At 40.5% G+C, this 21291-nt stretch overlaps 1 protein-coding gene across 2 annotated transcripts in view; it reads right to left on the reverse strand.

Moving 5' to 3' along the window:
* The window catches only part of LOC109037947 (homeotic protein ultrabithorax), a 272996-nt gene that overhangs the window by 126885 nt on the left and 124820 nt on the right, over positions 1–21291 (reverse strand). The window contains exon 2 of one of the 2 annotated variants that reach the window (XM_072303375.1): positions 16852–17858. The exons of the other annotated variant lie outside the window; for it this stretch is intronic. Coding sequence (XP_072159476.1) covers positions 17713–17858 — 146 coding nt within the window. The 3' untranslated portion in view covers positions 16852–17712. Of the gene's footprint in view, positions 1–16851; positions 17859–21291 lie in introns of those variants that run through there. 2 annotated transcript variants of the gene reach the window in all.

The raw sequence follows: 21291 nt of genomic DNA on the forward strand, positions 1-21291 counted from the left end.
AATGATGACATGCATGATCGGCCTGGAGCCCTGCATGGCTCCACGCTGGAGGCTCCAAAGAAACTGGCGCATGATAATGGGAATCGTTCCTCAATCACCGGCCAGATGTCACTGCCGGTAACTGTTCTCGAAATACAGTTAGTGCGTAATTGTTTCAGTCCTTGAAAGAAAGGAAATATTGATCTGCTGCGTTGCGCTGAAAATAGAACACGTCCACAAATTATCCCGTGGCAAAACTTGACTGAGATTATAGAAAAAAGAACTAAATATGCACTCTCGAAAAAAAATAAATAAAATAAAAGTAATTATAATAAAAAAAAATCATAACTTTTTTTATGGCCACTGCATTTTGAGGACTCCAAAATTGAAAACACCGCAACCCTGCTAAAGTATTTGTTCCCTTTTTTGCATAGGGAGTTGGTCTTGGTGTAGAGGTGGACTCTCAGGGTAGCGCGGTACATCTCCTTCATTACCACCTCAACTTTGAAAGCTTTTTTAGAGTTTTGGAGTTGATCTAAAAAACCCAGTGACACCAATGTGTTTTTCGCGACATTTTTACTTAAGAATCAGTATTTAAATCGCAAATCCCTCACGTATGCTAGAGCTCTAATAAAGACTATACGTGGGATCCTTATGGGTTCGGTCAATCTGCCTAACGGTGCTCCCTAAATCAAATCCTACTTTCACTCCTTTTGTTACTTTCTCGACCGTTGGGTGTCCCAGCCCCGGTAAAAAATAACGGGGTCCTTTGTGTAGGGTTGCGTCTCCAGAAACCACCCTTGGCTCCGTGAAGAAATGCAGCGGGTCGCGCCGCCGCCTCACCTTCCAGGTTGATCACCGCAGGAGAAAGTGTTACCGTTAACCTTTTCTCCGAGCCTTTTTTGCACGGATTTTTCGAAATTCGCAAAGCGTTCGATCGAAAAAAACAATAGGTTGATAACGGTGAAAGACTGTTTTTTATACTTTCGGAACGGATCGGGAAGGTGTCTCGAACAATAGCTTCTCTTTTTTGCGAATGAATAGTTCCGGTGCGGTGTGTTCCGCATTGTCAAAATATTGGTCAACAGTCGACTCGCCAACAAAAGGCTCTTGTGTTTTGTTGGAAGGTTGAGGCGTTCCCATGAGTTGGGATACCTTTTTTTCACTTTCATTTTCACTTTCCTTTTCACTTTGAGTATTTTAACTCAAGAGGTAATTTCTAATAGGGGTGATGGTTTGAGCGTGATTTACATTGCGCTATGGTCAAGTGAAAAGCAGTGCGGCCATTTAAGCTAAATAGTCCAACATATTCCTTTTTTTTAAGTACACAATGTTGTAGACGAATTTGGAAAATTGGAAAAATTGCGATCGTTGCAACCTCCGGAATTCGTCTGCATTAGAACGCTGACTAAGAGACTCCTGAAAATACGCTACGATAGGATTTTCTCGTTGAAACAACAGGACATCTCCTTAGGGGTATTCATATTACTTCAAAAATATGTCTTATCAATTTAAAGATATTTTTGGTGTATTGAACCAAGATTCCTGGCGCCACATATTTGACTGACACGTTTTTCTATACATGCATGAATATATTAGATAGATTTGTTTTGGAGCAAACTGTTGCTCGAGATGTTTTGGTTTGGAGGGTATGATGCATGATGTTTGAAAAATATAGCTGTTAAGTCTCTTCAAATCAAGTGGTCATGCACTTGCAATTTAAGTCATAATGGAGTAACCGACAAAATCTTAAAACAATTTTCTGAGAACATTAGGCAACTAAGGAGCTGGAAGAAGGATAACTCAACTTTTAACTCGAGGATCATATCGTCTTTTTTTCTCTCGCTAGTCGCACAACCTACAAGCTCAAAAGCTGTCTCCACACCCGCTGAGAACGACAGCGGAGTCTACCCGCTGAAATCAGCACCCTTGCCATGTTGTCCGGAAAAGCTTCTCAATACAACATTCTATCAACAATTGATTAGTCGAACATAAAACTTCCCATAGAAAAAGGGAGCTTAGTACTCTAGAATTACGAGCGCATCGTGAAAATTTAAAATACACTCCTAACTTCACAATCTGCGTAGTAAGCATGTGCTTTTTTAAGCTTACCGCTTTAAAAACGATACTAACGCACAGGCGAACATTTCATAAGAGGAGTCGTACCTTCCAACCCTTACGCACTAGGGTGCGCAATATCAAAATGGCTGACGCTTACCCGCGCAAATCGTTAGGAAGCACTATGGTCTTTATCAACGCAAGAAAAATGTAAATGTAAACACGACGGTTGATAAAATACCGTCTGGCCACGTGTCTTTCGACAGGTTAGCGTCAGCCATGTTGAGTATTGTGTTGCGCCGTAGCGCACAAAGGTTGGGTGGAAGGACTAGGACTGCTCTCTCAAAATATTCCCCTGCGCCGCAGTATCGTTTTTGAAACGGGAAGCTTAAAAAGCCGCATCTTTTATCAGCAGATTGAGAAGTTAAGAGTGTATCTCAGATTCTCCCGATGCGCTCATCGTGATTTTTGGGCCATTTTTAATAAAAAAAACAACTCTTCTTTTGCTTTGGCTGAAGTTTGCAACAGGCTCTTTACCCACCTGCAGCTCGCGGAAGCCCAGCTCCATTTTTCGCCCATCAAAATCGCGTTACACTTTCCAATCCGCGGCGTCCGGCAGCCATAAATCGTGCCCTAAGCTGGCAGCATCGGGGACACGTTGGAAGATTCACTGTCCGGCGCTGTCCATGAGAAATTGGATTCTGCTTGCCTGCTCTTTATGCGCAAATAGGATGCGGAGTCCGACTACAGGGGACGGGGGGAATGGGGGGGGGGGCTCAGTCTGGGGCAAAAAGGGTCTTGGGGGGGGGGGGGGCACAGAGGGTCCGTTGACACGTTTGACAGGAGGACGGAGATCCTTCGTAGCTCTGGGTTGCTCCAGTTCTTCCTTTTCCCTATTCTTCGCTAGCTCCACATGGGCTTCGATCCTGGCCACGTTGCCGGAAAGTTCGAAAAAGTGAGGGTTTTAGGCTGGTTTTACTAGAGAAACGGGAGGGATTTGACAACGCTGGATCGAAACTTGCGTGGCCAGGAGTAGAGGCTCTCCAAGTCGACACTGCCAGACGGTGCCGATTGAATGAATGCTGCACTCTTATAAACATGTAATGGTGATTTCAGACTTAAAATTTGAAATTTGAATTCGCACAAATCTATCGATTTCAGTTTCTATATTTTATTGTTTCTATATAGATCATCATCTGCCTTCAATTTTTCAGTAGGCACATTGGCGGATCCAAGAGGGGGTGTAAGGAACGTGCGCCTCCCCCCCCCCCTCGCCTGACAAAAAGGAAAGAAAACAAGCAGGAAGCTCCAACGCATTGGCGTCGGAGAGCGGCTCTGGGGGCAGTAGTTGTAGTCAAGAATGAGGGCCTAGACACATTTTGTCATTGATGTACAATCCGACAACTGTCGATTCATGTTTTGTAACTTAGCAGATTTACGTAGCCGGTGTATAAATGTGTATTGGGCTTTGATATGGCGAATACATGGCATTATCACTTGTTGTATACTTTTAATTTTGAAAGCTCTTTGGAGGTCCGCTTCCTAAAAAATCTCTGGTTGATAAGTCGTTTAGCGAGGCTGCAAAAAATTTGCATTTTTATATCTGAAAGTGTAGGTATTGGTTTTTTGTATAATTGTTTTTTTGGATTGCTGGAAAAGTAACGCATACTTCTATAATTTAGGACTGAGTCAGGGAAATATAAGGTTCGTTAAATAGTAAATATTCCTAGTACCGTGTGACACTATTGTTAACGAAAAGTTTTTGCAACTTGTCAAAGAGGTTGTTGAATGATCTTCGAATAACTTTTGATGAGCTAGAGGTAATGGTTCTATCTGCAGCTCGTGGACTTCTGTACGATATTGTCCAGAATCATCTAAATTTTCAAAAAGTGTCCGCTTGTTCGATACCCAATTTGCTCATTCATGCATACAAGGAGAAGCGCATGAAAGCTTTAGCAGACATTTTGGAGATGAATCAAGAATTAGATGAAGAATTTATGACTTAAATCACGGCACCTTAATCACGGGATGACCTTAATTACGGCAACTATTTATTGTCCATGAGATGCAGATGGTTCCATTTCCCTAGCTCATCAAAAGGTATTCGAAGATCAATTTCATCAGCCACCCGTACGAACCACGTTTCTAGTGACCCGTACTTGCTTCGCACGTATGAAACATACAATCAGAGAAAACAGAATTCATCTTACAATAATCAATAATCAGTAGGACATGAATCGTTGCGATGTATAATACGACATTATAATGCGGCATTACTATTGTAATTCATTTTAATGGATTAGGGGCATTATAAATCATTATTGCCACGTCGGAATGAAATGTTGTAGACTGAATTGAAAAGCATGTTGGCAAAATTTATTATAAAAATAGTATAACATGTAGGTACATACATAAAGGTAATACAATTAAATATTAAGATATTAAATTCTATAAATACATTGAGGCTTTAAAAATAAAAAAGAAGAGCAAGACACTAGTGAGGAACTCTTGAACTATAGGTTAATGAGCTATAGATTGTGCATAGAAATTGCCAGTCTAAAGTTTCAAGAATGAGAAAATAATCAGCCCATGAGTGGGTCCAGAATGAGGGAGAAGGAAAAGTTGAAATAATTTTACTGGAAGGAGGGATAAATGAGGTACTCACCGAATTTATTCGTACAGAACATTCAAAAATCCCGTGAAAAAACAGCTCACAAATAAAAGCAAATTGCCATAGAAACTTCTTCACGAAATCACACACACAACGAAGAACGAGGCGCTACAGACGAGTCCGTCCAGGACAAGTTAAAAAATTCCCATGAGCCGAGTGCCGTAGGTTAAGGGCCCGTTCGCCAAAACTAATCGGAACTGTATGAATGAATTGCTCCTTTTAAAAATCAAAACAATATCGAATTGCGATATATTACACAGTTAAGATAGGGCTATGTCCTGTCGTAAGCGGCGACATACAGTCGATATCATTTCAATAATCGCCCCAATGGCCACGATAGTTGTTAGACGTTTACGGTTTCCCTGGTAACCTTTGTTTGCTATCAGCTGATATCGAGTAAATGACTAGGAAGCTCCAACCCAGTGGTTAAAGCTTCCTTAACCGCGAAAACTTTAAAATTCAAATTTTCAAATTTTGAACGTAAAGTACATTTTTTCCATCACGAGATAAAAGCACAAACAAGTTTTGAATTGTTGACTGTATCACCATGATTCCAAAAATACAATACACAACATAGCATTGACTAACAATAAAACAGTATGCAATAAAATAAAGTCATGACAAGGAACATAGCCGAAAATGGCGCCGATTCCCATCAACCAACGCGCGGTCTCTACAATGTAACATGCTGCATTGATACTCCCCAGCTGGGACCGTCCGGAATAGCAGCTCTAGTGCAAGCACCAGAGCCGCTAAAATGAAAAAAGAAAGGACGTATTTACGCTAATAGGAACTAGAGATGGGTGGGAAACATGGGGTGTGCCCTAGAAAGCTGCATTAGAAACAATATGAAAGTATGCATGATTCCTTTTTGCAAAGTGGAAAACTGTGATTTCCCATTAAATCAAAAGGAACTAAGCGGCAACATATGCTAGAACTCTGAGCCGTGGGTACGGCACAGGAGTGTTGTGAACAGGGCTCATGAGTTGAACCACATTTTGCAATAAGGAACCACTATTTTTGGCTCATTTTAGGAACAACATATGGATTACATTTTGCAATAAGGAACCACTATCTCTAGCTCTTCCATAAAAGCACGTATCTGCATAGGGAAATCAATGGCATATGTGTTGTTTCTAAAATCAGCCAGATATAGTGGTTCCTTATTGCAAAATGTAATCCATATGTGCCATTGGCTGCCATAAGCAAGAACGTGCTTTCATGGAAGAGCTAGGGATGGTGGTTCCTTTTTGCAAAGTGTAATCCAGTTGATTGACGTCAACTTGAATTTCCTCGTGCCTGTCGTCGCCGCTGACGTCAGTGGCGCTTTATAATTCCCATTCATTCTTACGGCCGGCACCTAACGAGCACATTCCTTCTTCTCCATTCGTCTCTGGTTCCTTTTAGCATAAATCCGTCCAATCGGGCAACGCATTATGTACTTAGGCTGATTCTGTTCGGAGTCATCCGAATCTGTCTCACACTGGAATTCCAGGTGAGATGTGGCCGGTTTTTAATTTCACCCGGGCCTGGACTAGTCGTAAAGCTGGCACTAGGGCGTAGTAGCCACCTCATCAGTGTCTTCGCAGCTACAAGGAGTAAGATCTCGAGAGCAACTTACGAGCGCAGCCGGGCTCGGGCCTGGATACATGATCAGTGTGATACCGTGATAAAAATCCGCTTGTTCTGTGCATACTCACAGCGCGCATGAGTCCATGTCCGCGAAAAAAGTTTACGAGCAGCCAGCGCGCAGTCTCTGTCCCGGGTTCTTACACGGCGTTCGTGCAGCGGATGGCACGGAAAAAACGCGATTTCCGGTCATTTTCAGAGTGCACCGAGGGAAGAGTACGGTAGTATTATTATTCGAAAATGGACTCAGCGCAAGGGCTCATTACGGTGGATTTACTGGGTTTGCTATTGTTTTTAACTGCTTTCTGTGACTTTAGAAAAACTTGGTGTCACAATGGGCCACTAGATAACGTCTGAGCTAGAAAAGAAGACATCATATATTTTTTCTTCGAAATCTAAACGAGGAAACGATTCATACGACGAAAAGTTCGGAGAAAAACTCCTACACGAGATAGTAACGAGTATTTTTAACAAACATCAAACGGACTACATTTTGCAAGTAGAAACTGCAATTTCTGCTTCATTTTAGAAACGGTGTACGTTTTCCTATACACATAGGTAGGTGTTTTTACAAATGAGCCAGAAATTGTGGTTTCCTGCGTGGAAAACTCATGATTCACTGATGATATCCGAGAAAATAAAATAAACTGGAAAAAAATTCCCATCTTGCGAGAATAGTTGTATCGCGTTTACACTTTATATGTCTCTTACTTTTGAATTTCGAAATAAATTAATGTTAAGTTTGCTCGAGATATGGTATGATATGTCCAAATCAATAGTCATTTTGAAAAGGAAGAAATATGTTTAAAGGTCTCTCAAGAGGTCTTTAAAGTGTGCGTATGTCTAAAAATCGAACAGACCTTCGCTTCAAAGGTAGTTACACAGAGCGAATGAAGGTGGGGATGATAAAGCGCCTGTACGTCGACAAAAAGGTGAAGATTTCAGAGAAAAGTATTTAAGCTTCAGAAAGTAGTTCTTGGACCTCTGTTCACCACTATGCGCAAAAGCACCTCCCTTCACTCCTAACTCTCTCTTTTTCCGTTCATTTAAGAAATTTTCCGCACATATTCTCGGTCGTAATTTTTTTTTTCTCTTCTTGTTTTGCTATCTGTCAGAGGGACGCATTTTTGGCGCTCCAAGGGGGCGTATCTGCCAATGGCACATTGGCCTTATGGCCAGTCCGAGCCTGCATAAAATCACCCTCTTAGGTCATTTTATTCACAGGAAATGAACTTAACTGAAAGGGTGGTTCACCACTATTAGACACATTATTCAAATCCAAAAAACTATGTCAGCATATTTTCTTCTGATGTATCGATGAGATTTGACAAAAATTAATGAGTCAGGAAACATGAAACACAAAATTTGCATGCTCTTTGTATTTTGTTGGGGAACGTACTCATAACTTTATCAGGTCACAGTATGCTTGACTTATATCCCGGAAAGAATTTCTCTTAAAGGACACAGAGAATGATGATTATCTATTTTATTTCCGCATCGTGGTCAAGAGAACGTTTTCCAATTTAATCCGATCTTTAAATAGTCTAAGACTGCCATCAGAGCACGGAACACAAAAATTATTGGTCAGGATGTGTGACTTAGGAGCCTGTAATGTCAGTAAACTCAAAAATATGAGGGCAGTTTTCCACGGGAAAGGGATTGGTCACGGGTCGAGTCAAAGGGGTGCACTCAGAAAGCGCAAAATATGAATTAGAAATAAGGAAAAAATTGAATTCGAGAGCAATAACTCCTGCATGCAGAAATGTAAACAAGAAAACTGAGCGGAATAGTTTCTTTATTTCCTGTCGAGTGAGTCCTCTGGGAGGCGGACCTCGCTGGACCACCCTCACAGCATCCGCTAATCCGAAATAAATTCGGGAATAACGAGACAGACGGGTATGTTCGACAAGACGCCGAGCAATTTCAGCGCAGGGGAGGAAAAAAATGGCGATAAGCATTTGAAGCAGAGGGGGCAGCTTTTTCTACAGTCGTGTGACGAATTCCGCGCGTCTGGCCGGGTCGACAACGGAGGGAGGGGGTTGAAATTCCACGGGGAATTGCGCCTATCGTGGAGATCTTCAGTTATTTTGGAAATCGTCATTTCGGGGGCCTTTCTCGTATTCTCGGGACCGTACTCGCGCAATAAACATTTTTCAGAAGCGTGTGTCCTCTTAATATCCTTAAAAGGCCTGATATATCTCCTCGTATTTCAGCTGGTGTATTATTACTATTCATATGAGATATCCGCAATTCAAGTTATGGATACTTATCTCGGAATAAGGGGTTATTCTCATCATTGTTCGGGCACTATACTTCATGGTCAAGTGCGCCATTTTTCACGCTGTGAGGAAGGGTACTAAAACAGCGATTAATGGAATCAAGATATAAGACTTTCTTTGAAAAGGATTAAAATGACAGAATATAAAATCTCTTGCAGTATTTTGCCTTACTTTATACTCTTTGGGATCTTTGCAGCCTTTTCGCCGAAATTTTATAGAAATCAGCTCTCCTCTCTCTGAAAATATTACATTAAAAAAAGGTACCCAGTGAAAAATGTCTCTAATTTTTGTAGTTCAATATTACTTGCATGATACATGTACTCGTTTTCGCACTCGTTGTTTCGTTTTCGCAAATTATGTTTTAGCCCCAAGAATTTTGAGGAATTCTAACTGAAAATCTCACAAATTTCTCTTCGATCTAATGCAAAAATCGGACAAATTTTGGACAAAAATCATGCAAGATTACTCTCATAAAAAATTCAATTGTTTGAGTCATTTTTGCAACATTGGAATGAAGTTATACGTTTTCTTGTGCGGAAAACGACGGAATATGACAGCTCGGATCACCAAGTTACCTCGAGCAAAGTAAAAACATCACACTGGAAAAAAAAAACACATTGGATGTAGAGTCCAGACTCTTGAAAACATCGACTAGAAAAAATACTCTTGATTCAATCGGATTTTTGCATGAATCAAAACGAAATCCGCTTAAATTAAGAGGCTTGGTTCTTGATTTAAGCTAGATTCTGATTGAATCAAGAGTACTTTTTCTTGTCGATGTTTTTAAGAGTCTGGACTCTAGATCCAATGTGTTTTTTTCCCAGTGCATAAAAGTATCGGCGCACAATCAAAGTAGAAATTATAAAGTATAATCTTCGCCTGTTAACATTTTCCTGGAGTTTGCTTAAGAATTCCGTGAGAAATTGTACAAAACTCCGGGTCTTCATTTTTTTATTGCTGTTATCCCTCTTTGACCATTGCTCTCGTTTCCATTCGGGGACTAAATTGCAAAAAACACTTTACCATGGACTAATTAGGAAGCGAGGCCGCATCGAAGCAACAAAAATATCAAAACCTCATTGCAGCGCTGCAATTCTCGGCTCAATTTGGCTCCGGGGGTCCGAGACAGGAAGCAGAGCTCGCGGCGTTTCATTCAACAATTGGACTATTTATATCAAACAGAACTAGGTGCATTGTGACGTGAGCCCTGTTATGCGTGTGTTCTTACGGGTCTCAGGGCTCATGTCTTAATGCACATAGTTCTGTTTGACAGAAATACGTCCAATTGTTCTTAGCGAAAATCCAGGACGTCATAAATCGACCAGAAGCGAGAAATACCGGGAGGAGAGGAAGAAGGACAACGGAGGACTTTTCGTCGCTCCTCTGACGTAAGGGCGTACCTCGATTTTCACGTGAGCCCTGTCTCCCGTATAGCACCGTGCTTTGCGGGGCTCACGCGTAAATCGAGATACGCCCTTACGTCAACGGAGGACTTTTATGCGGAAGAAATTGAGACTCGGTGGAAGCGGGGAAAATAGAAAGAAGCGCCGAACCAAAAGCGAGTGCTGTTCTTCTTGTGCATCGTAATAAGTCGCGCGGAGCATGGACAGGGTTCGTGGCGCGGTTGTCGGGAAGTCGCGAGGATCGTAATTTTTCCGCGGTTTTCCGGGATTTTAGTGCGGTATCTGGCAACGTTGGTTCTCAGCGCGGTGTGCGGAGATCCGGAATGAAAAAAGGGTAATTTGCACTAGCAGAAATGTCGCGTAAAGGTCAGATCGTGAAATAATTATTGCTGAGGAAGGTAAAAGAAAACAGAAGCTCCCTCTACTGCTATGAGCTCCTCGAGTAATTTACAACGATGATATAGACGTTTTTCGGTGACTGTGCTGAGGTAAACCGAGGTGAATTCTAATTGATTATGTACAGACCTTTTTTACAAAATTATTAGGTTTTTGGCTACTCATAGTTGAAAGGAACAAAGTAATGAGCTTTTAGCCGATTTTGTGGAAGCGAAACTATGTAAATGCAGGGCATGCTTAGCAATGAAACTGTGTGTCAGCGAATTACACGTTTATTGAAAAGTTACCATCGCCATGTAAAGTTAATTTTTAAATAATCGTGTATTTCTCTCGCACACTGTTTTATTGTTAAGTATGGTCCGAATTTTCAGAGTTTCGCTCCCACAGAATCGGCTGAAAGCTCTATACTTTGTTTCTTTCGACCTTTTTTACTAACCTCAAGATTCAACCACCAGAATGTGATTCTGTGACTTCCCAAAATGAATGTATCAGGCGGTAATCGCCCTAATTTTTAGAGGAAGTTCAGAAAAAGGTAGAACTCAACTTGTGATACAAGAAGCTTTTGTACGTAAAAATAGGGGAAAAATCTATTTCGTTCAATGAATCCTCAGAAGGTCTGAAACTTTAAACTTATTTCTTTCAGTTTCAACTGGGATCGGCTCCTTTCCATTGAACTCACCTTGGAAACATTTAAAGCTGAATTCTAACCTTGGTTTTGGCGATGCTAGAGGCTTCGTTGGAAGCAGCAACTATTCGATCACCACCGTCGTGGGTTGCATACCTGAAATTTTGAAGGCGATTTCGACACACGCATCAGAGGAATAGTGACGGTTAACTAGCGACTAATTTCCCGGTGATATTGAGAGTCTACCATGAGAGCATGTCCGCACGAGAACGAATATTTAGAGAAGTACTATGGGGTACGCCCCGTGACCGCTTCGCAGTCCAACCCTCCGAAACGCTTCGCGCCTACACTAGGAGGTTCGCACTGTGATTGCGCTTCAGTCCAACCGAGCTGAAAACTTAAGAGGGGCGCTTTTATCGAAGGAAATATTTTACTTGGACTGGAGAAAAGTTATTTTCAAGGAGTTCTTTATGCGGAGTTTGATAAAATTCCGTTGAGATTTTTGACTCTCCTAAAATTTCCGCCCCCTGGCTACTCTAGAGTGCGACCATGCTAAAAACTACCGTCACGGTTTCTGTTAAACGGGCGTAAGTCCACAAATCCAAATTTTTCAGGAGAGGCAAAAAACTGATTTTCTCGTTATGCAGGACACCACTAAATTTCAAAAAAGGGTTCAAAGGTTGTATAAACACCCGTTTAAAAGTTCTGAAATGTTTTTTTGGCTCAGAAAAATTTTAGTACCCTTTTAGGCTAATTTTAAGTTTTGGACTTACGCCCTTATACCAGAAAACGAAGGATGACTGAGACAGTTTCAAGCCAAAAAACTAATATTAAAGTAAGTTTGAAAAATGTAGCACATGGTTTTTTTCTTTTATATAGCATAGGGAGTTATTATATGTTTTTAAATTTATTTAAAGGCCTAAATTTTCTAGAATTACTCCTATTTTTCCAAAATTAATGAAGGTGACATGGGATATTTTCATTTAAAAAAGTGTTGAAACCAAGTTTTCAAATTTCAATCATGTATTTTTGTGATCAATGCACAATAAGAAGTTATATCACCTAACAGCTAGGTCAAGATGCAAATTCAATACAAATGTTCTTCATTTATTATGAAAAAAGTTACAGAAACTTTAGAAATGCGCGAGTTTGAGAACTCGCCCCCCCTATTCCACAGGCTTCTATACATAGGACTTCCGCCATCTTTTCAGAAAATGTGTATGTACCCTAAAGGAGGCTGAAAATGCAAAAAAAAACGATTTTGAAATTTTTGGACTTACGCCCGTATAACAGAAACCGATTCAATTGCATTTTCTGTTTTGGCATTATTAAATATCGCCGAGGCATAAACCAAGCCGAGTCTCCGAATTCGGGAGCATTGCGGGGGCGTCGGGGGGGGGGGGGGCGGGGGTTGAGCCTGGCCTAAGATCGTGTGCGGCATGGGGCCAAGTCGCTGAATAATAATCCTCATTAAATGCATTAATTAAAAGCGTCAGCCGAAACCCAGCAATGCCTCAGTGTTCGTCTGTCTGCAGCTATGAGTTAGCCCCGCTCCCGGCCCAGGAGCGCAGTCGGGTGGGGATAAGCTTTAGATATATTGGACACAACCATCGAGATGCATGGGTGAGCTTTGCAGTATTTCCAAGTGAACGTATCTTTGCTAAAACGAACTATGTTCTACGCGATCCCTATGCACATAGGTCCTTTCAGCATAAATACGTCCAAGTGTAAAACTCCTCCCGCCCCAAGTTTCTCTTTTTCTCCCGTTTCATAAAGTTTTTATTCCACAAGTCGCCCCCCACCCACCCCCCGCCGATCCGTCTGCGCCGCTCTATTCACAACCCACGTTGCCGATTCACACGCCAATAATGTATTGAAGTCGATTTTAAATCGGGAAAATGGCAACGCTGCGTGTGCTTCTCTCGGTCCTCGCCTAACTTTTCCCCGAGCTTTTGTCTCTGATTCCGAATTCCGCGTCTACCAAAAGAACATTATCCTCGCCAAGCTTTCGCCTTTGATTTATCGCGCAATAGTTTACAGTGTGGGTCTTCCTCTAAATTCTTTCTATATTTCTATATTTTATTTTTATGGTTTATGCCACCTACTTCGTTCCGCCCCGACTTCGAGTCCTTCGTCTGCTGTCGTGTCGTTCCACTCGCTGTCGTTCACCGAGTCTCAACGTGCTCTCGTTCACCCCCCCCCCCCTCACCCCCCACACCCCCACCCGGGGTCTTTTTTCTTGCATATTTGTATTTCGTTCGCTATTATTCGGCTTTTCCCGATTTTTTTTTTTTTTTTTGCGAAAGCTCATTCGGGGTTTCCCACCCGTTCCGCTTTTCGCGTTCCCCGTCCGGCCATCAGTCAGTCCGTTTCCGGTTTGGCCCGCCCGTAAATTCCTTTCATTATTCATTCGGCTCTCATCCACTATTTTTCGAAAGCTCTTCGCACCCTCCTCCACCCGTTTGATTTTCCCCGGATTTTTTTTCTTTTTTTTTCGCGCTTTCATCCCCTCCGCGTAATCTATGCGAGATGCTCGAGCACTTGCTTCTAATTTTATGCATTAAAGGCCGTGATTTATTCCCGCTTGTGGCTTAGCCCGGCGCCGCGCCGCCGCTCGATTTGTCTACGCCAGAAGCGCCTGGCAATGGACGTGATGCAACCAGCAGTACTGCAAAGTTTTTTCTGCGGCGACTGGAGAATTATACTACAAAGATTTTGAATTTTTCGTTTGAAGGATGCAAATATTAAATCATTCAATATTTCATGTCTGTTCCTCTAAATAATGAAGAAAATCAGTTACAGTGAAAATTCCAAAACCTCAGTAATACTGCATTCCTCAATTATGAGAATTATGTCGTTTGTCGATTTATCTACACCAGAAGCGCCCGGCAATGGACGTGATGCAACCAGCAGTGCTGGAAAAATGTTTCTTCGGCGTCTGGGAAATTACATGACAAAGATTCTGAATTTTTCGTTTGAGAGATGCAAATATTGAATTATTCAATATTTCATGTCTATTCTTTTAAATAATGAAGAAAAATCAGTTACGAGGAAATTCCTAAACCTCTGTAATACCGCATTCCTAAATTGAACCGATTATTTTCCAAACCACGTTTACGCCAATCTCTATTTTGGGGGTTGAGGAGTTTTTATTCCTTTTTCTCTGGTATGATCGATAATGTCTGATATCAAATTAGCCCTCTAAACGAACATACATCTCCTTTGAAATCGAAGATTGTCAACAAAGGTTTTTCTTGTTTTTCTCGCATTCGCAATTTTGGCATTTGGGTGGTTTTTGGATAAGTTTAGCAATTTGGCAACAAGGTGAGGATTGAAGCTTTGATTAAACCTATCAATACATCTTAAAACTTGGTACTGTTTCAGCGCTTTTGACAACGCTGCAGAAAATGAGAATTCTTCATGGAAAAACTGATAAAAGAAAAATCATGGGTGAAATTTAATTTTTCTATGATAAACATGGGTGATAAGCTGTTACAGTATCTTCTACAGTAAGTGGGGGCGAAATACTTAACTACTTAGTAATGAGCATAAGCTGATTTAAGGTCAAGAGTTGCCGTTAACCCTTGTACCTACACAATCAATTACACAGGGCGGGGGTAGCTTAGGGTTGAGCCGCGAAAGAAGGGAGTAATCTACATAATTACCGTAACTTCTCCCGTCGGATAGCTAATCCCGGTTAAGTTTCAGATGGTCATTTTCATCCCATAAAACTTTTATAATAAAATTCAGCTCCAGAGGCGGGCCACTCCTCTCCCTCCCTGACCCTGGCCGTTGGATTTAAGGCAAGGCTTTTGTCCCAATTTGCCCGAGTACATTTTTTTACTCTTACAATGTTGCCAAGCTGTGATTGAAAAATGTTCTTTCGATGAAAGGATTTTTCTTTTTCATTAAAACACAAACGAAAAAACAACCAATTCTTTGTGAGTTTGCATGCAGTTTACAGGCTTTACCTAGCAGTTACATTTCCTTCAATCTCTCCTTTAAAAAAACTCGAGTTGGTGAGGATGCACGACAAGCAAATGGAAATTTTAACCGACGATTGGAATAATGGGTCAGTTGTGCTAGTCATCAAATCATATTTTGATAATTGCAGATCATAGATTAGCAAAATATAATAAGATCTGTCCAGACACCAAGTTTCCACGCCCAATATTGACGAAAATAGTTTAATAAAAAAATATAAATATTTTTTGAAAAAATGACGTCATCCACAAAGTTGATGCATACCATGGTTTCTTCAACATAGGATTCATCCATGTTTTAAATGAAGCAACCAGTGGAAATGTGCGTACATCATTAGTCGACGAATCCAAGGTGGAAGAAACCATGGTACGGACTACCGCTTTTGATGACGTCATATACCATGTTTTTCAAAAGACAATATCTCCGTTAATATTGGACGTAAAAACTAGTCATTTCAACAGATATTATTTCTTGCGAGTTTATAAGCTTAAACCATCAAAATACGGTTATGTGACTAGTGCAACTACCCTATACTGGAGACAGTAAGGTTTAAAAAACTCGAGTTTTAGAAATGAAGAGAGAAAGAGTGGGCGATAGGAAGGAAGAGAGAGAAAGTGAAATTTCTCTGGAATTCACCACATGGGTGCAGGAACACGCATCTGATAAAAAGGTTTCTCGAAACTCCTGCGGGAAGGTCCGGGCATTATGAAGTAACAGTACCTTTTTATATAAATCGTGATAGGTGAAATCGCGCTCTTCCCGGGTCGTCTCCTTCTCTATTGTCTCATTATACACCCCTTGCTCAGGGCTAGTTTCACTCTTTCCTCCCTTTTGATCGAAGGAACACAATAACTCGGACACGATAAAAAAATACCTCTTTTAAATTAAGGGTTTGTCCTGGGGAAAGTACCTTTTTTAAGACGGACTCATGCCGGTCGGTGCCTCTCCTTCCTATTCTATTATTCACCACCGCCCGCTTTCTAATTTTTTAAGGGTGGATTCGGATTTTTCTAAAATAAGGAGAGTCTGAGAGGGATTCAGTTTACTTTCGGATTTTTACGGGACGAGTCGATTTTCGGCGGTCGGTGAGTGGTATGGATCTAATCCATGCACAAGTGGTTTTAGTTGCGTTGAATTGCGAGCTTTTTGTGCGCATGCGAGAGTGTTCTGTGATAGAGCTTTGTGTTCGTGCGTGGTGTCGAATAAAATATGGCGGAAATCATTACATCAGGAGAGAATTGAGTCTTAGGAAGGGTGGACCAGGGGCTGGAAAATATTTGTAAATACTTGAATTAATATATTTTGCGGAGAATTAGAATGCCTAGCGAGAGCGCCATAACAAAAGAATTACATAGCAAGGGATTTTCATCACGTGTACTGTGGGATTACTTTCATGCATCTGTTTGGAATGCAAACCTGTTTAGATAAATCGGTTGAGCCAAGGAGCAAAATCTCTTAAAAAGCTGAGGATGTAGAATTTCTCACTATTTAACTGGATTATTTGATCCGAGGAAACTTTTTACACACTAAAACTTTAAAAATAAGATACCGCCGTGGAATTCCTACGGAATCAAACATGGTCGTCGAGAGACTGGTCCGACTTAAAAAATAACACGGGATAGGTGTTAAAATCAGCATAGAGGGAAGGAGAGGAGAATGGTGGTTGCGAACGGTAGCAGACAGGGAAGATTAATCACCGAAGCTGGGGGAGTTCGGGAGCCATGCATTGCATTGTCCATATTTGAGCACAAAAAGACTTCGGTGCAAACACGTTGGCTGTGAATAGGGCCCAAGGATCTCTCGGCCAATCTAATTTCAGGTGGTGACAAAGGTATCCCATGACACCCCTTTTTACGCGAGAGGGGGAGAGAAATCAGATCCAAAACATCGATGTGATATTATAAAGCAAACTATGAGATATCTTTTAACGGCCGTTAAAATTACGAGGTGAGTCAGTTTGTGCGGTTTCTTTGCCGGGAAGGTGCTCGTAGACCGTTTTCGTTGATTCTAATGAGTTAAATCATGTGCGTTTGGTGAGCAAATATTTTGGGAATCAAGCTTGATTACTTTTGCATGTGAGAAATACGAATAAATGTAGTAATTCAATTGAGGGTGATGTGGTTATATTGGATGAAAAAGCAGATTTCTTGGCCGAAAAATAATTTTCTTGTCGATTTTTCAATCCTTAAAATAATTAGCTACGTTTTTTTCTAGATCAAAACCACTTGATTTTAAAAATATAACACATTTAAATATAAAATAATAAATAAGTAACAATTCCTGCTCTTGAGATATAAATGGCAACTCCTGGCTAGCTCATTACACATTTTGATTCAGCATATTTCATTTTTAGGAAGTGCACAAGAAGTATAATTGAAGTCCCTAAAATAATTGGTGCTGTCAATAATATGTAAAAGTTTGCTACAAGTAAAACGTATGATTTACATCATTCCGAGCGCGATATTTAGAATGGTGCGCATTCAAGTGAAAAAGAATTGCAAATTAAAGGCATATTCTGTGCTCAGTGACTGCTGTATACAACTTAATTTGGATACGATATTATTTCAAGTTGCACATATGGATAAGGATATCCTCAAAAGAAAAAAATATAGGTAAGCCTGATTTTTTCGTGTACAAACTCCTTAACCATTACTTAATTTTTATGTATTTCTTTCCGGCCCAAAAAATCTAAAAGTCGAGGAATGATGCAGGAAGGTATGAAAGATAGAAAAAACATATCCAAACTTTACCCTGCAACCATAGTAGTTTTTTTGTGGTTGTGTGTGCATAATTTTTGATGAGGCATATCAGAGCAACTGCAAAAGTAGTCATACCTGAAACAAGCGAATAACATTGATGTTAGAATATGAAAAATGTCATTTTCCGAGACAAGACATGGCAAAAAATCGAAACAGCACACAACAGACACAAAAGTGAATTCCAAAATCAAAGCAGCATTGCATCATATATCGCTCTGTTTCATGCAATTTTTTGGTAGTGTAGTTCGTAGTTAATTTTGGAATGATATCCAATTCAAATTATACTGAACCTCTTGGGAGAATCATCGATTCCCGGCATTTTTTCCCTGTGGATTTTTCCACTGTGACAGAGGTTCCTATTAAAACTTTTGAAAAATTTAAAGAAACTCACGATTTTACGAAAATGGTTATTTATCGGTTATTTATGGTATTTATGGTTATAATGGTTATTTTATGGTTACGATAAATAAGCATTAAGTGAAAGCGTGAGTTTTTTAAATATTTCAAAAGTTTTAATACAACAGCTTTTACTATTTATAAAAATTTCGATTGTTTTATGAAAAAAAGGTTCCTATACTTTAACAAGTAAAAAAAAATGGCGCACTGCTCTCCTCGACCAACCCTCCCTCCTCACTTAGAGTGTTACGCATTTTATGGGAACGGTCCCTCAGGACGGCAGAATACGGGAATATTTGCATGGTAACGCCATCCAACTCTTGAAATCGACTGAAAACGCATGAAACACCATGCGTTCGATTCGAAAGCTTCCAATACGTAATAAACGAATTCACAGGAGTAAATGAAAATCCAAGCTTGTAAGACGACAAGAGCCCCACCGACCGGGGGGGGGGGGGGGGCAGGGGTAATGAATAATTGATTGCGTGAGCGCTCGGGGTCTGTCGGATCGGAGGACCAGCTCGGTGGCGGCGCGGCGCACATGAGAGGTCGCACCTGAAATTTTCGACTAAAATTGCAAATTTTGATGTTTATATCGTAACAATGGACGTATTTTCATCAAAAGGAACTATATGCGTTGTGACATGAGCCTTCTTATGCATGTGCTCTATTGGATCCCAGGACTCGCGTCAGAATGGATATAGTTCCTTTTGATTTGCATGTACGTCCGATTCTAATTTAAAAGAGTTAACTAATAAAACAACTTTTAAATTTCCTTTAAAATATGGTGTCAGGATGGTATAGAATATTGCTGGTTCCACGAGGATCCGGTCCTGCGGGGAAATCAAAGCCAAAAAATGCCAAACATTTTGTTAGATTCAAATTTTTTACTCAAATGGGTAGGAGAGGTTGAGGCAGATGCATTGAGCCTGATCCGAACATCCAGAGTTCAAATTATTGAATTTAATTTTTTGTAATTTTTCGGTCTTGGTTCACTCGCAGAACAGTATGCTCTCGTGCTGAGGAAAAACGCAGTATGAAACTTAAGCATTGTCAAATTTCCTTTGATAAACTACGCCTTTCCTGGGAATGTTTTGAAGATTTTTCTTCCATTTTTCCAGAAAATTTTGTTCGCACCAAAGATCTGAAAATTTCAAGGAAAAATGTCATAACTTTCTTCCAGAGTAAACATATTATCGGAGGAAATTGGGCAACTCCCGAGGGTTCATACGCCGATTTTCCTCAGCACGGAAGCACACTGTTCTGCGAGTGAACCAAGCCCGAAAAATTACACAAAATTAATTAAATTCAATAATTTGAACTCAGGGTATTCGGACCAGGCTCAATGCATCTGCCTCAGCCTCTCCTACACATTTGAGTAAAAAATTTGAATCTAACAAAATTTTTGGAATTGTTTGGCTTTTGTGGCTGACTCAGTGCTATTCTCCGAACGTGTTACCTACAGTTCGGGTTTCTAGTATTTTTTTCCTGTAGAAGAAACGAGCTTTCAAAGTTTGTCCAAATTGCGTCTGACTGGCTCCACTGTGCGGCCTGGCGAAGCGTCCCGGGAACCGGCGGCGGACACCGACAACACCGGTTCGGCCGCTCGGGATTGAGATGGATCCGAAACACGAACAACGCCGCCCCGCGTCCCACCCCGGCCGCGCTCTCCGCCCAGCCCGCCGCCGCCATCTTGGATCCGCCACTCCCGGCTCCCGGTTCGAGCCCAGTGGAGTCGTCGTGGCGTTCAAGTGTGTTCATTTCCTTGCAAAATCTCATATTTTCACCGGATTTTTGTTGAATATAAAGGAATTACTGTTAGGGTCTTACATGTGTGTAGACTTGTGTTGTTATTACCCAAAAATTTGCTCGTTGAAAGCGGAAATGGTCCCAAAATAGTGAGGCTGAACCGTGAACCTTAAAGCTCGATTTTTAGGCTACCTCCGGGAGTTCTACCTTTCTATGGAGAGAGTCGTAAGTCGGTCAATACTGTTTCAGTTTCTGCTCCTGTAATGAGTTTTGTAATTAAACGAGGTACATGAAGGTTTTTTACAGTAATATTTGGACTACTAAAATGCCTAAATAACTATATGTACAAAAAAGAGAGAATCAAAAGCAACATTGCACCTAAGATAAGTGTATCCTTCTTGTTCTTTTCGAAGTAATATATTTATACATAGATATTCTTTAGTATACATATAGTCCATTTTTAGAGGTCTCACATACATCAAGTGAAAATGAGTGATAAAAACTACAGGATTGAACGCGAAAATTTTCGTTATGGCTGTAGAGGTTGAAGATAGCCTAATGTAATTGATTCTATGACTCTCTTGCTTGGAATGGTAGAATTTCTCATATTTAAAATGCAAAACAAAACGTAATCATAAAGTAAGGAGATGCGAGTAATTTTTTATAACATTTGTATGTTTTCTATTCTTTCTATTTTAAACACTTTTCTTTTAATTTATAGTTTTTTCTTATAGCCTGCAATCTGCAGGATTGATGGTTAATATTTTGCTATGGATCTACAGTCAGGTCTACTTCCTATTCCTTTCCTCATACACCAGGGCATTGGCCTTATCCATGCTATAGGCTTTTTAAATTTTCAGGAATTAGGGCAAGTGGAATTTGTTTCTCCATATCCACACAACAATTCCGTATAAATTTGTCTCCACTTTCAGGATTCAAACCCGGGACTTCTAGACCCAGAGTTAGACGCATTTACCAAACAAGGCCAAAAACTTAAATAAATAAAGATATTAATCATCGATGCGAACTATTTAGTTCAAAACGCTACTTAAAAAGGTTTAAAATCCTTCAAAATGGAAACGGACGATAAAAGATCGTATTAGCAAAAGAATCAACGAAATTCAGTGATGTAAAAATGATGCCTCTTCATAGTTATCTAAAAAAAGTCCCAGAGCAGCAAATTGTTTTCGCCTCCCATAAAAAAGTGTCAATTCTAAAGTAAAATAATTTTGTAAATTTTGAATACTGCACTTAATAGTGAGTATTTTTAAAAGAAAAGAAGAAGTTGCACAGTTTTGAAAACACCGTAATTTCCCTGGTTCCTTTTTGCTAAATGGGATCGAAGTATCCACTCGCCAAAGTT

Source organism: Bemisia tabaci, chromosome 8 (genome assembly GCF_918797505.1).
Source record: "Bemisia tabaci chromosome 8, PGI_BMITA_v3".
Lineage (NCBI taxonomy): Eukaryota > Metazoa > Arthropoda > Insecta > Hemiptera > Aleyrodidae > Bemisia > Bemisia tabaci.